Genomic DNA, 14,528 nt, shown 5'->3' with positions numbered 1-14,528 from the left:
TCAAATCTTACAATAGACATACATTTACGTGGTCAACATGTTAACCAAAAATTGAAAGGTTTTATTTAATATAGAAGGATCAAGAATATAAATCAGTAAAATCAACCATGCATAATTTTAAAAATAGAACTATAATTTAACACATACAAGCTTGCACATCACCGCCATCTATGTCCTCCATTACGCCATCACTGTATTGACTTTTACCAACGATTTCATTAATTAATCATTATTAATTAGTTAAATACTTTGTCCTTAGCTAATTCCACTTCAATCAATATAGTCCTCATAATCCAATAATCCTTTTTATCCTCTCTCAACATTAGCCTAATGGGCTTCCTCGCCTTCTTCCTCCTTCCTTTCTTCGTCGCATCAACAGCCTATTCCTTTTGCCCCATAACTACCTGCACCAACAGCACCCTTACCCCTATCCGATTCCCATTCCACCTCGATCAACACAACACCGAAAACTGCAGCTACCCCGGTTTCAACCTTCACTGCACAGACCAAGGTCACCTTGCTATAACTCTCCCTCATTCCGGAGAATTCTTAGTCCGTGTTATAAACTACGAAACACAATTCATGCTGATAGACGACCCAGACAGCTGTCTCCCACAGAGACTTCTAGAAGGTTTCGACCCCTCCGGCTCGCCTTTCCAAGCGGAATTTTATGTCAACTATACATTCCTTAGCTGCCCAAGAAACTTCACCAATGCTCGTTTTACTGTAATTGATTGTCTCAGCAATTCAACAAGATCAGTCATTGCGACTTTTCTTACTGATTTTACTGCTGATGTTTCTAGGTCTTGTCAGATAATTAGGACTTTACCAGTTCCTGCTTCATTGTCTGGAACTGGTGGATTCACGTCTAGTCTTAGCGAAGATGTTTGGCTTTCTTGGCATGTTCCTGACTGCCAAGATTGTGAGGCGCGAGGAGGTGTTTGTGGGTATCAGAGCAATGGAAACCAGCAAATTGGTTGCTTCAAAAATCTCCAAAATTCAGGTAAAGATTTCTTCAAAATCTTTGTGCTTTTCTCGATATCTGCACTTATAATACGGAACCTGAAGATAACAACAGGACAGCAACCATGGATGTTGAATAAGTCATTCGGACAATTCATACAAGAAAAATGATTTTTTTTTTTTTAATCTTCTACTTCCTCCATTTATATTTACTCGCATGTTGCAACATTGGTCATTTTCACGCATGTCAATGCACAACTTTCATCATTAATATATTTAATTCTCTTTAAGCAAAATTTGTAGAAAGTTAATAGTTTAAAAATACAAATTAGGACGAATCTAACAAGATCCCACATGACTATATTTTATCTTACATATAAATCACCAACAATAGTTAAAGTAAAATATGTGAATAGTGTAAAAACCCCAAACGTTGCGAGTATTAAAAAAAACGGACGAAGTATTTACCCATTAAGTAAAGAAAGTCAAAATGTTTTGGTTAGCGTCCTTGTTACGGCGAACTTTGTAGAAGGATGTAATTGGTTACTTATACAAAAATTCATAATGCCTGGAAAAGATGATACATGGTCTAATTTCCTCACCTTACAAAAGGCAAATAACAGAAGTTGACTAAATGGGATGATTAGTTGTAAGAAGGGAAGAGGTAGTTAAATTAATAATGCTTCATGGGTTGGTGGATGCATTACAATTTACAATTTGCATTAGCAAACTTGACTTGAAAGGAAAACAAAGTTTATATATATTCAAGTTGATAAATAGTCAAACCCTAGTGACAATTCAACCGAATATCTCCGGAAATAATATAATCAAATAAGTTAACTCAACCTCCATTATCATAACTACAAAATGCCTTGAACAGGGCTCCTACAAGGTTGGTGCATGGGAAAAGAGGAAACAATTCATCTGCCACCACTAGAAAATTTAACCATAAACTTGTCAATATACTTATCGAGTTATATTATGTTTTTTTGAAAACACGAGGGGTATTTGGCGAGTTCCATGAAACCTCGAGGGCATTTCATGAAAAAACTGTAGAAAATTTAACGATAAACTTGTCAATATATTTATCGTGTTATAGTTCAAAAAAAATCATTTCTAGGATAAAATTGACAAGATTTTACCATAAAAGTCAAGTTTCCAATATGCATTGAGGGCATCCCTAGGCGACTAACAACCTCCTTTACAGGTAATCCTCAGCAATAAAATTCTACATAGCTGATTATGGTACCTAGGAAACTAACAACCTCCTTTACAGGTAATCCTCAGCAAGAACACAACAGTAAAGGCCTCAAAGTATTCAGAATAATTGCCTTCTCGATCGCATTCCCAGCCATTGCATGTGCAGTGGGAGTAGGGGTATTCTTATGTATAGTGGATAGGCGAGATAGGCATGCAGGCACTCAGGAAAACAGAGCATTACAACTAATTGCAGGGACAGCACAACCCCTAGATACCACAATGGGGCTTGATCAAGCCACCATTGACACCTACGCTAAGGTGGTGCTCGGAGAAAGCCGCCGAGTTCCAGGTGTCAATGATGGGTCATGTCCTATATGCTTGTCAGATTTTAGTGCTAAGGAAACACTTAGATGCATACCTGAATGTAAGCATTGCTTCCATGCTGATTGCATTGATGAGTGGCTCAAGATGAATGGTTCTTGTCCTCTTTGCCGCACTTCTCCTGCTCATCATGCTCAAGTCTAAATATTCTGTAAAAAGGATCATACAACATAGATTCAGATTAGATTAGTTCTATTTTTATTTTACTTTTTTTGTGATGCTTCATACAAGTGCAACACATTTAAGTACCTGAAGCATCTTCACCAGTTCATTCAAACAAATCACAAGAGAGTCAATACAGTATCATTAAAACTTACAATAAGATCAGTCAAGAAATCAGGAAAGAAGAAATGGTGTTGGATGCTTAAAAGTTATTATCCATAACCATAAGGCCATAATAAACAATTTAAGTATAGAAGTCTGAGGATTAACGAATTGAACCAAGGGTGCACATCATATACAGTTACTACACCAAGACGAAATTACAGAGATGTAAGTAGAGCCTTTAAATGCTCAATATTCGATATCCAAACTTGTAAACAACTAAACACATGCGGAAGTGTCTCACTATATTACAGCTGAAACAAAGTTCTAGTCTTGCAGATCAAAAAAGGCGGTGAGAGCTTCATTCACTCAAAACAGCACAAATCTCATTTCTTAGCAAGTAGTTTCTTAGGAAGCTTCTCTACAGGGGTGGTTTTCAGGAGAAAAAGCCTAGCAGCACGCTCTTGCAGAGTGCCTCCACATTTTAATCCATGTGTTTGTAGCTCGGATTTCAACTTTTCCATTCCAAAAACCTGCAATATCAATTAAACATGCATTAGTACTGCTTGTATCCTAACTAGCACTACCCAAGTATATTTAAGATTTTAAACCTTTTTTAAAAAAAATAAGGGAAAAGGTAATCTCCTCCAAGGGGAAGTCTGAATGTATATTTGGAAATAGTATACATAAGTAGTCATAATACACTACATTTCATTCAATACAAACCTACAAAATAACCTGTTATAACTAAAAATTTTGTATGCCTAGATGTAGGCCAACAACTTTCATAAACATTCTAAAATTATTGGACGGATGGCAAGTAATTGTAGTAAGTAACTCAATTTGAAAAAACAATATACTCAAGGTGTGAACAAAACCTTACATGAAAATTTTAATGACCGCTTACAAAATAGTTTTGCAAGGAAATTAGAACTTTTACGGGGAAAAAAAGCTATGTTTTTATGTTATTTACTAATTTGTAAAATGTAAATACTACGTATATAATTGTATAAAAAGAAGTTGAGAAAAACTAACAAGTTAAAATAACATGTGAGACATATGACATTTAGCAAGAAATATCAGAAACAGAAACCAACCTCCAGTTCGTTAGCTGAGTTAAAATCAGCCAAGTTCAGAGGCTGCAGCAGAACCTCAGGTGCATTTGAGCTCCCAATATTACCCTCATCAGGAGAAACCGCTTTGCACTCCGGTACTCCATCAAGTTCAGGAACAGTGGTTGTTGACTGAGGACCATCTGGCTCAACCAAATTAGTGGTAGTCAGCAGCTGCTTGGCAACAATTGTGGCTTCGGAATGATGTTCGCTAGGACCTTGTTCTACCACAATCTGATCAGAAATAGAAACCACTTCTGCTGAAGCAGAGATCTTTTCATTGCATCCACTTGGTTTAGCAGCTACTCCAGAAGTACCTTCAGTAACCATATCCTTCTCTTCTTCCGAACCACTCTCAGAAGAACCACTATGATTACGCCCATCTGATGGAAGAATTGAAACTGAGGCAGAGCTAGCATCCTTGCTTGAATCTGACTGGTTTCCGTTTTCTGTGACAACTGATTTCTCCTTTTCTGCATCACTATCATCACCTTCTGAATCCTCACTGTCACTTTCACCCACTTTTCTCTTCCCCATCCTAAAGAGGAAAGAAAGATGAGTAACTCAGCAAGAAGAAGAAATTAGTCTAGAATTAAAAATAAAAAGAAGTCACATATCCTACAATGAGAAGGAGACAAAAGAGGAAAGAAGTCAAACAATTCATCGCATATGCGCCAACTTGAGACAAAGAGCAACAATAGTTATCAACAAAACAATGACAAACTGCAGTTTCCCATATCTCAGATGCTGTGTGAATCTCTTCCACACTTACCATTCAGAACCATGTAAAGCACTCCCAAGCTAACCTAGAAAGAAACTCAAGACAGCCATCCAAAAAACTAAATACTGGTTTCTACATCTCAAGATGGTTCACTTCTCCCCATGCACTACTTTATTTCCAGAAATCCCATTATAGTTTCCTTGAGAAGAGGATGCTAACATAGTTTAGTTCTACATCAAATAACAATACAGAGCTACAAAAATCAAAAAGCCATTCACTAGATTCAGTAATTCAATCACAAAACAACAAACAATCCTCAATGATCACCGTTAAATTCGCCGTACAAATACATTCCAACACAAATGAATCAGCATTTGATCATTCATCCACCAATCCATACATACATAACAACTATTCAAACTTTTAAACCACAACAAGAGAGCAGAAAGCTAAGCAAGAATTAACTACAACCATTAAACAATATCAGCAAGATAAACAATATTTTTCTCCAGAACTCACTTAACCAATCCATAAATACGGAGTACATAACAACTACATTCAAACCTTCAAATCACAACAAAAGAGCAGAATGCTAAGCAAGAATTAACTAACACCCATCAACCAAATCAGCAAGACAAACAATATATATCAAAATTCAATCACCCAAGCTGAAAAGGCAAAAAAACAAATGAAAACCCACTAAACATGCCATCAATTACCAACCGATCAAATTCAAATAGAGGAAACTAAACTCAAGAACACTCACCAAATTTTTACCCTTTTAGCATCAGCATCCTTGACAGGCAACTTCCTTTTCTTTTTCCCAGCACCCAACATCTCTCCCATGGATTCTCTCACTGACCTCTCAACTTCTTCCACACATCTTTTAGAATCTTCTCGATACTTTTCCACATACTTATCTGCCCCGTGATCTTTCTTCCCTCCTTTCCCTTTCTTCTCCATCTTCTTCAAGTAATCATCCGCCATTTTCTCCAATTTCCTCTCTCCTTCCTCTGCTTTCCACTCCTCCAACCTCTTCTCTGCATTCACATGCCTCAACCTCCGTCCACTCATATCTCTACACGCGTCAAAATTATTCGTCTTCTTCTGCCCCGCCTTCGTCGCCGCCCCTCGAAGGAGGGATCCGAATCCTCCTTTTCCACCGAGGAGAGAGAAATTAAGGTAGATTGTGGATAGAGAAAGAGATTTGGGTGGAATTGGAACTGAATTTGAGAGGAATTTTCCATTTAGGGTTAGGTTTTGAGCTTCAGTGGGGATTTTAGTTAGGGTTTCAATCTGGTTCTTGATTGATTGAGATGTTAGGTTTTGGTGAATCGGGAATTGGAGAGTTACGGTTTTGTTGTCGAAAAGTTTGACGAAAAATTGAATGAAATTGGGTTCCGCCATGGTTATTCTGAATTCTGAATTCTGAAATTCGCAACGAGGGAGAACAAGGTAGAACCGTAGAAGCAAACCCCTGGTGTACCCGGTTTACCTTTGGAGATCTGGAATTTGCAAAGGGGTTGTTATTCGATGCCCGCTTTTGCTTAAAAAGCCATCTCCGTTCTATTTGACTTATTTGACTTATTTGGTATCACAAATTCTTATTTACAAAGGGTGTACAATAAATATTATATATCGAAATAAAAGTTAACTCAAAATGTTTAAAAGTTAAGCTTATATAGGTTAAAAGTTATCTATTTTTTAGTGATAAAATTTTCATTTTAGTAAAAGTATATTTGTTCAAAATCACTAATAATGTATAAAATTAATCATTTAATCATTTCTATCAACTTTTTTTTACTAATATAAAAGTTAATCAAAACTAGGTTAAAGTTATAAAAAAAATGGGTAAAGGTTATTGTACACCTTGTGCGCGCAAGACCTTTTGATTTGGTATATATTATTTGAAATTACCTTGACTTATTTGAATTTATTTTGTCTTAAATAAAATACTTATTTTGACTTAAATAAACTTATTTTTCTGAACTTATATTATAAAAAAAAAACTTAACTGGACTTATTTGAACTTAGTTGATCTTATCTGAACTTATCCGAACTTATTTTGTCTGAAATAAGTCAAAATAACTCAAACAAAACAGAGCCTTATAAAGTGAAATGATGATTTAAAAAACCCATACCCATCTCTCAAACCCCACCCCACAACAGTGATCCCCTTCTCCCAAACCCCACCACCATTCTCAGCACTGGCTCAGAGACACTATTATTGGAGCAAACCTGGTAGCAACATCCTCACCATTATCATCTTCCTTCTTCATCGGCTCAGACACACACCAATCATCATCACAACGTAAACCTAGCACACAACCATTTTCATCACCACTCAACGTAAACCTAGCGCAGAAGAAGTGTGGAGGAAAGGAAGTCGCCGACGAGATGTTTTTCTGAGTTTTGTTTGGCTATACTAAACTTAATGGAGTTGAATTGATTTGAATGAAACTGAATGAATAGTATAAGTGGTAAATAATAAGTAATAGAAATAATAAATAGTAAAAAGTAAATAATAGATAAATATTGCATGTACAAAATCTGTACACAACAAAGTAAGAAATGCATCATATATACTATTTATAACAAAAAGGGAATATTTAAACTATTATGTAAAGTTTAGATACTAACCAGGAAACACAAATTCTTGTTTACAAGGGTTGTACAATAAATATTGTACACCACAGTAAAAGTTAACTCAAAATGTTTAAAAGTTAAGCTTATATATGTAAAAGTTATCCATTTTTTAGTGATAAGTTTTTTCATTTTAATAAAACTTATTTCTTCAAAATCATTAATAATGTATAAAATTAATCATTTAACTATTTAAAATGTTTATCTATCAACGTGTTTTCTTATGAATATAAAAGTTAATCCAAACTATGTTAAAGTTACAAAAAAAATGGGTAAAAGTTATTTTGGTGTACAATAAATTTATTGTGCACCTAGTGCGCGCAAGACCTTTTGACCAAGAAATACAGGACACAACCACCAATCCTCGCCGCATATCCCCTGAATATCAAACTTCTCGTAGATGTTGGTCGCATAATCTAAGAGCCACTTGTGACATAGTTCACAACAGTTGTATTCGTATGCATCTGTAGCAATGCTACACCACACCAAGAACAGGATTCTAAATCAATCAATATGACAATATATAAATATTCATGGACGTATATGGGGAAAAAAATGAATCATCTTTACTTATTATCACAATTCAGTCTTTGGATGGCCACTACCACTGTAACACCCCCGACCTTTGACGGAGTCGGGTTAATCACCAATGCGCATCAAGGGTCAACAACTGTCCTCTAAAACCAACACAAGTCCTTCCGACGCATTTTGTCCTCACTCATGCGCACCCTAGAAAACTTCCCAAGAGGTAACCCATCCTAAGATTTCTCCCAACCAAGCTCTTAGGAAATGAGCTCTCTAAAAGAAAGATGCATCTTGTTATTATGAGTAGTATATTAAATTCCATTAAGCAATCATGAGGGTATTACATTCTTCCTTGTATGAATTACTGCAATAGATGGCTCTTAGTTTCCTATGATTTTTTAGGGCTCAAGGGGATGGAGATTTTAACTAGTTTCTTATGTTATTATTTCGTTTGAAAGTTTATGCTTTGGATGCAAACTGTAAAAAGTTGCAAGCATGTCTTTTGCATCACCAACTTTTGTTTATCTCGCGATGGCCCATGAATCCATGACTCGCTTTTCATGAATGCATAATTCTTCTCGATTTGTCACTGGCTAAGAGGTCGTCTCTTTTGATAGTACAACCTTTTAGCTCATCATATATGAGAGTTTTGACACATTGCATTTTAATCTGTCTTATGAAAGAACTTGTGTTGAAGTAGCATTGATATTAATTATGTCTCTGACAGGTTCTAACATTGGTGTTATTGGATCTTCCAAGACTTCTACTTTTCTCCACATATACTCTCTTGTCCTCTTTTGAGAAGAGATCACTCATCAGGGTAGAGTGTAATCTGATCGCCTTGCTTACATTTGGGACCTAGATTTAAAAGGACAAACATTTCATCTAGCTCATTTTCTTCCTAAATTGAAAAGGACAACATTTCATCTATTTTGTATAATTGGTTTGAGTGATTTTGTAAAATTAGTTTGAGTTGAGTTTTCTGCTGTAAATTTAATTGCAATTCATAACTTCATAACGTAATACTTCCTCTATTCTTTTTTAAATGACACAATTATTTAGGCACGTTTGCCAATGCACGATTTCAAACGTTAATATCTTTTATTATGGATAAGAAAATATTATAAAAAGTTGATATTAAAAAAATATTTATTGAAACGAATCTAATAAGATCCCACACGACTATGTTTTTTCTTATGTATAGATCACAAAAGTAAGTCAAAGGAACATGTGTGAATAGTGTCGAAAGTACAATTGTGTCATGTAAATAAGAATGGAGGAAGTATTAGAATTGTGAATTTTAGGGTTTGAAATTTTGATTTATGATTTGGGGTAGAGTGATTTATTTAGATCATTTGAACTTCAATTGATTGTATTTTTGTGTTAATAAACTTCATGTCAACATATCCTTAAGAACATTTTTCTGATTGTCCTTATCAGTTGAGCTTAGAAACTGCTTGTCAGACATGCCTAGATACCATTCTAAGCGGGATCTTTGGTCATCACTTATTTGGAAATATGGTAATCGACCTGCATATTGTTAGAATACAAACATGAATGAGTTCTTTTTGTTTCCATATACTATCAATTTGAGTTCAACTTCTAACTTAAGACTAAATTCGTTGTTCAAACCAGTTTTGTATCTTAAGGGTTTGTTCTTTACACCTAAAAAGTATTAGAACTTTAGTTCTTCGAAGTTCTATTAAAAGTCTTTACTCGATCTATAAAATTAAACTAAATTCTAATCAGTTCCATTAAGTTTCAAAACATTCATTTAATTAGATGATTATAACCAATCCTACACCTTATTATTTAGACATAATTTCTAATTAGTTCCAATAAGTTTCAGAGCATTTATTCAAGCAATATGTGCTTTCTTCGTGTTAAGTCTTTGAAACTTAGTGAATTGATTTTATCTCTTAAGTGATTTGTATACAGGTAAATAGTGTGAACTTGAAGGATATACATTGTAGTCGTGGTATCAGCTAGGCTAGTCGACAATGTTTTTGACCAAGAAATTGTATCAATGGTTGGCAACAAGATAGATGGTAATGAAGCTGGTAGTTATCCCTGAGTTTTTTTTTAAAAAAGTTACAGTAAATATCAGGTCACATAGGTGATAAGTAGTTGTTTGGTTATCAATTGTTATTTTATTGAAAAAGTAGATGTGATAGAAGTTAGTGGGGGGTATTTTTTTAATTGAATGAGAGAGGGTGCGGGGACAAAAAAAATTAGTGGGAAGAGAGAGACAATATAATAATTGTGAGGTCATTCCTAACTTAGAAGTGTAACAACTAATCTGGGATGGACGAAAAAAGGAAAGTGTAAGGGACGGAGGGAGTATTAATTATTTAATGCTTACTTTTTCAATATTTATTTGATTGACAAATGGTACTTGTATAACTTGTATTAAAGATTGCAAATAGGTCGATTTGTTAGTTACGGGGTCAGATCCATTTGAGTCAGGTCAGATTCATATGAGGTGAAGTTCGGGTCGGGTCCGGTTCATTCGAGTATATGTCATATATATATGTGAGAACTCGGTTCGTGGTTTGGGTTGAGTTCATACAATACGGTCAATTTCAAATCTATTGAAAATAATGGAGAATCTCATAAGCTATTATGAAATTTACATTAGTTCCCCACTCTGGAATAAAACTATTTTGGTTTGGGGAGATTAAGTATCTTAGGTGAGGTATGATTCTGGCAACTAAAATATTTGAAAGGATCTTGTAAGAGGTGTTGACAAGACTGATGAGTCTGAAGTTGGTGATCTTCCCTGGGTTTTCAAACATGGGAATAAGGCAAATAATTGTTTTGTTCATGGAATTTGGCACTAGCTTTGAGATAGTTTAAGATGTTATTGATCATGGACAAACAATCATTCTGAATTAGATCCCACAAATTGGTGAAAGAAAATGGCAAAACCATCACTACCTGGCGCCTTGTTAGAACCTATAGACTTTGTAGCATTGTGAAGTTCAAGTATGGTTGGAACACTTGATGATTTGGTGTCTTAAGCTTTTTTAAACATATGTCTAGATCATTAAAATAAAGACAATTTTTTCTTAAATAAATGGTGTTAATAATTTTCTTTCAGAGTGTTTACCTTGAACGTAAGAGGTATATGTGCCTTTGTTTTATTTCTCACATGTGTTAAAAGTCTTGGGGGTGTGAACATATAATTGAATGGATTATATATTAATTGATGTTAAATTGAGGAGCACGAAACACAAGCTGAAATAATCACGAAATAGGATTTTAGAAGTTACAATTGTCTTTAAATAGTAAATGAAGAATCTATTATTTATCTCCATAAACCTCAAGGACTAATTGGACGTGCAAAGACTAATCGGTATGACCGTGTGAAGGACTAATTGGACAATCACGCGTGGAACTCATAATTTATGAGAATATTTAATAAAATATTATGATCAACGAACATTAAAATATAATGTTAGGATATTAATGTAAAGTGCCATAATCACATTAATATTGTGGTATGTTTAAGAGTCATTCACATAGTTCAACTAAGTTTATGATTGTATATTATAAATATATGTGATTACGCTTTGAGTCGTTTACTATATTCTCAAACCTTAACATATGTTTATTGAGGTTGTAATTATTGTTTATTTTATTTGTGCTCAGAATCTGTGATATAAACGTGTTATCCCTGATCAACGGATTATAATTGACCTTGATGATTTCAAATAAGATGGTCAAAAGTTTTTGCTGAAACTTATGAAGGTAGTAACCTTTAGTGATTTAGTTAAATCAGGTTGCATAGTTTGGTTTATGGGACACTAGGATGAGCAAGATGTTAGCACTTGATTTCTAATACTAAAATTAGATTTGTACTCTTCATGTGTATGTCAAGATTTTCATAACGACCTAATACATGAAAAATGGGTTAGTCTTTTGAACTCAAGATTGTTAATTTATAAGTAGTCTTTTGAATTCAAGATTGGTAATTTACAAGTATAAGACTGTTTCATTTGATATTAGCTACACTGCACGATGAATTATAAAATTAAGGAGAGATTATTTGATATAACAAAAAAAATATAGGATTATACCGAAATCATTTATGAGATACACCACAAAAATAGTCAAATACATGAGATCATATACACACACGAAAAATTCGCTTACGTCAATTCAATAAATTTGGAAAAATAATTCTTTAATAAAATTTTAATGTATTATATGAAGATAACTAATGTAATATTAAATGTGCATAATAACTTTATTTGCAACTACAAAATGAAATATTTATTATAAACCCAATTCAAATGACTGTAAAAATACAGATATATCAAAAGAAAATTGCGGTATTACCGAAGCCATTTACAAGATATACCACAAGATAGTCAACTACATTGAATCATTTACGAATTGCATAAAATCTATGAAATTTTATTAAAAAAACCAAAATAGATTTGATTACGTCAATTCAATATATTCATGAATTGTAATTATTTAATTGTAGACAAATTTAATAAGTTATGTTGGACAATTTAAAATTTGTTGTCCCGGTTACTAAAATGTAATAAACAATTTTTTTTGTAAACCATAAATTCATCTTGAACAAATTATCAGCCTAACATATTTTATTGAAGTTTTTAATTATTGTTTATTTTATTTGTGCTCAGGTACTACGATATTACCTTGCTACCTCCTAATCATTGGATTATCATCCCGAATTCGATTGTCCAAAGTTTTTGCTAAAACTTATGGAGATGATATATTTAGTGAAAAAAGCAGGAGTTACATATGACGCAAAACCATCCATCTACAGAGATTTAACTCACCAGGATGTGTTGTATGCTTTATGGGACATTGGGAAGGAGAGGATGTTAGTACGGAATTTTTAATTATTAAATCAAATTTATATCATTTGTGCGTGTGTCATGATTTTGACCAAGACTCAGTTCTTGAAAATTGGTTTAGCCTTTTAAGCAAAGTTTATATCATTTGTTTGTGTGTCATGACGTAACTAACATCAAATGAAACATCAAATGAGAGACGCTTCATTTGATGTAGTTACGTTGCACACATAATTGAGAAATTGAGGAGAGATTACAAGCATATCAGAGAAGGTTTTAGATTGAAGGTTGTAAATTCTTTATGGTTGTTTCAAGCAACACACGATAATTACTACTCCGTAAATATTTTTATGTAATATTTTTAATAATTTAATAATCATTTACAGATGAGTTTCAAAAAAAAATAAGTTAAATATATAGATTGGATAATATCATTTGAACTGCAATTCAAAACCATACATTAAAATGATTGATTTCTTATATTTCATTTTTTTAATTTTCCATTAAAATTAATATATGTACAAAAACTTGTCCAAAAATTTTATTACAATATTTTAATCAAATAAAAAATAAAATGATGAACAAACCTAGTATTTAATAACGTTTTAATGGAATAATTACAATGATTATCGTGGAAAAAAAATGATCTATATCAAATCACAATCATCCCGTATGATAAAAAAAAAGTTGTAGTATTAATGCTTTTTTAGTGTCATAATTTTAGGACTCGTACAACATACGATGATTAATACTCCGTAAACATTATTAATATTTTTAACAATTTGACAATCATTTACAGAAAAGTTAATAAAACAAACTATATTTTGTAAATGAATTTTTCATATACCAATAGATCGATTTGATTTTTATTAGACATATAATACATTAATATTTTAATTCAACTGCAATTCAAAATCATAGAATGAAATGTTTGATTTTTTATACTCCATATATTTAATTAATTCAATTTCCCGTAAAAATTGAAATATGAAAAACATTTACGAAATATAGTTTAATTTCCCGTAAAAATTGAAATATGAACCAACATTCTCTGGTGTGTCTTTTAGTATATATAGTAATGGATTGAAAAGGAGATGATGTTAATACGGGATTTTAAATTATGAAATCAGATTTATTTTATTCATGCGTGTCATGATTTTTATCCCGACTAAGTACCTGAAAATTGGTTTAGTTTTTGAGTTCAAAGTTGATGATTTTACAGTCTAATAACGCTTCATTTGACGTTAGTTACGTTTGCACACATAATTGGGAAATTAAGGAGGAATTACAAGTATATCAGAGAAGGTTTTGGATTGAAGGTTGTTTTAACTTCTTTATGGTGCATGAAGTTTGGGAATCAAGCAGAAAAAAGTTTTGGGCACCATAGTGTTTGTCATACCCTATGCGAGTCTTGTAGATTCTCTGTAACAACAAAGCTAATCTGCATTATGTGTTGTTTATTGAGGATGAGTTGTTTGAACTTTACAAGTGTTGGGAGAAACTGTCTACTATTTACAGAGATACATGTCTGGGGAAAAGACATTTTTCCTTGTGATAATAACATGTTGAAGAAATTTGGAATACATGATGTTACCGATTTGTCTAAAAATCTCTATATTTTCAAAATGGAGAATCCTCATGGTAGAGCAACACGAAGGGGAGATTATTTGGAATGCTTGTGGTACTTTGCATTATCATATAAAAGTAGGTACAATTTAATACAAGTACACTTTATTTATTTGTCTTTAACATTTAACTATACTAACTTTTTATAAAATGCCTAAGTAGATTACAATTTTTATGTAGTACAAATTGATGGATATTGAGAAAATCCAGGTGGAATTGGAGTCTAGTGAACCTAGTGCGAGACGTCTTGATCAAGAAAGAAGA

At 33.2% G+C, this 14,528-nt stretch overlaps 2 protein-coding genes across 2 annotated transcripts; one reads left to right on the top strand and one right to left on the bottom strand.

The window, feature by feature from the left end:
- The first annotated feature begins 300 nt into the window (after positions 1–300).
- On the top strand, positions 301–2,903 carry LOC110786270 (putative RING-H2 finger protein ATL21A). Its single transcript, XM_021990808.2, has 2 exons — positions 301–1,003; positions 2,240–2,903. The coding sequence occupies exons 1-2, from the start codon at positions 331–333 to the stop codon at positions 2,686–2,688; spliced, it is 1,122 nt and encodes a 373-aa protein (XP_021846500.2). The 5' UTR covers positions 301–330; the 3' UTR covers positions 2,689–2,903.
- Positions 2,904–2,942: 39 nt separating this feature from the next.
- LOC110786261 (uncharacterized) lies at positions 2,943–6,168 on the bottom strand. The gene is made up of 3 exons (XM_021990798.2): positions 5,408–6,168; positions 3,906–4,458; positions 2,943–3,341 (listed from the first exon to the last, which is right to left on the bottom strand). The coding sequence occupies exons 1-3, from the start codon at positions 6,046–6,048 to the stop codon at positions 3,195–3,197; spliced, it is 1,341 nt and encodes a 446-aa protein (XP_021846490.1). The 5' UTR covers positions 6,049–6,168; the 3' UTR covers positions 2,943–3,194.
- Positions 6,169–14,528: the final 8,360 nt, after the last annotated feature.

Source organism: Spinacia oleracea, chromosome 2 (genome assembly GCF_020520425.1).
Source record: "Spinacia oleracea cultivar Varoflay chromosome 2, BTI_SOV_V1, whole genome shotgun sequence".
Classification (NCBI taxonomy): domain Eukaryota; kingdom Viridiplantae; phylum Streptophyta; class Magnoliopsida; order Caryophyllales; family Amaranthaceae; genus Spinacia; species Spinacia oleracea.
The sequence above is the reverse complement of the archived record's forward strand: the minus strand, read 5'-3'. Positions and strand labels throughout refer to the sequence as shown.

Bases quoted from the DNA above. Each gene is read 5' to 3' on its own strand.
- LOC110786270 (XM_021990808.2), top strand. From the start codon at position 331: ATGGGCTTCCTCGCCTTCTTCCTCCTTCCTTTCTTCGTCGCATCAACA. The intron at 1,004-2,239 runs GTAAAGATTTCT...CCTCCTTTACAG, and splicing joins CAAAAATCTCCAAAATTCAG to GTAATCCTCAGCAAGAACAC.
- LOC110786261 (XM_021990798.2), bottom strand. From the start codon at position 6,048: ATGGCGGAACCCAATTTCATTCAATTTTTCGTCAAACTTTTCGACAAC. The intron at 4,459-5,407 runs GTGAGTGTTCTT...TTTCCTCTTTAG, and splicing joins GCTAAAAGGGTAAAAATTTG to GATGGGGAAGAGAAAAGTGG. The intron at 3,342-3,905 runs GTTGGTTTCTGT...TTGATATTGCAG, and splicing joins ACTCAGCTAACGAACTGGAG to GTTTTTGGAATGGAAAAGTT.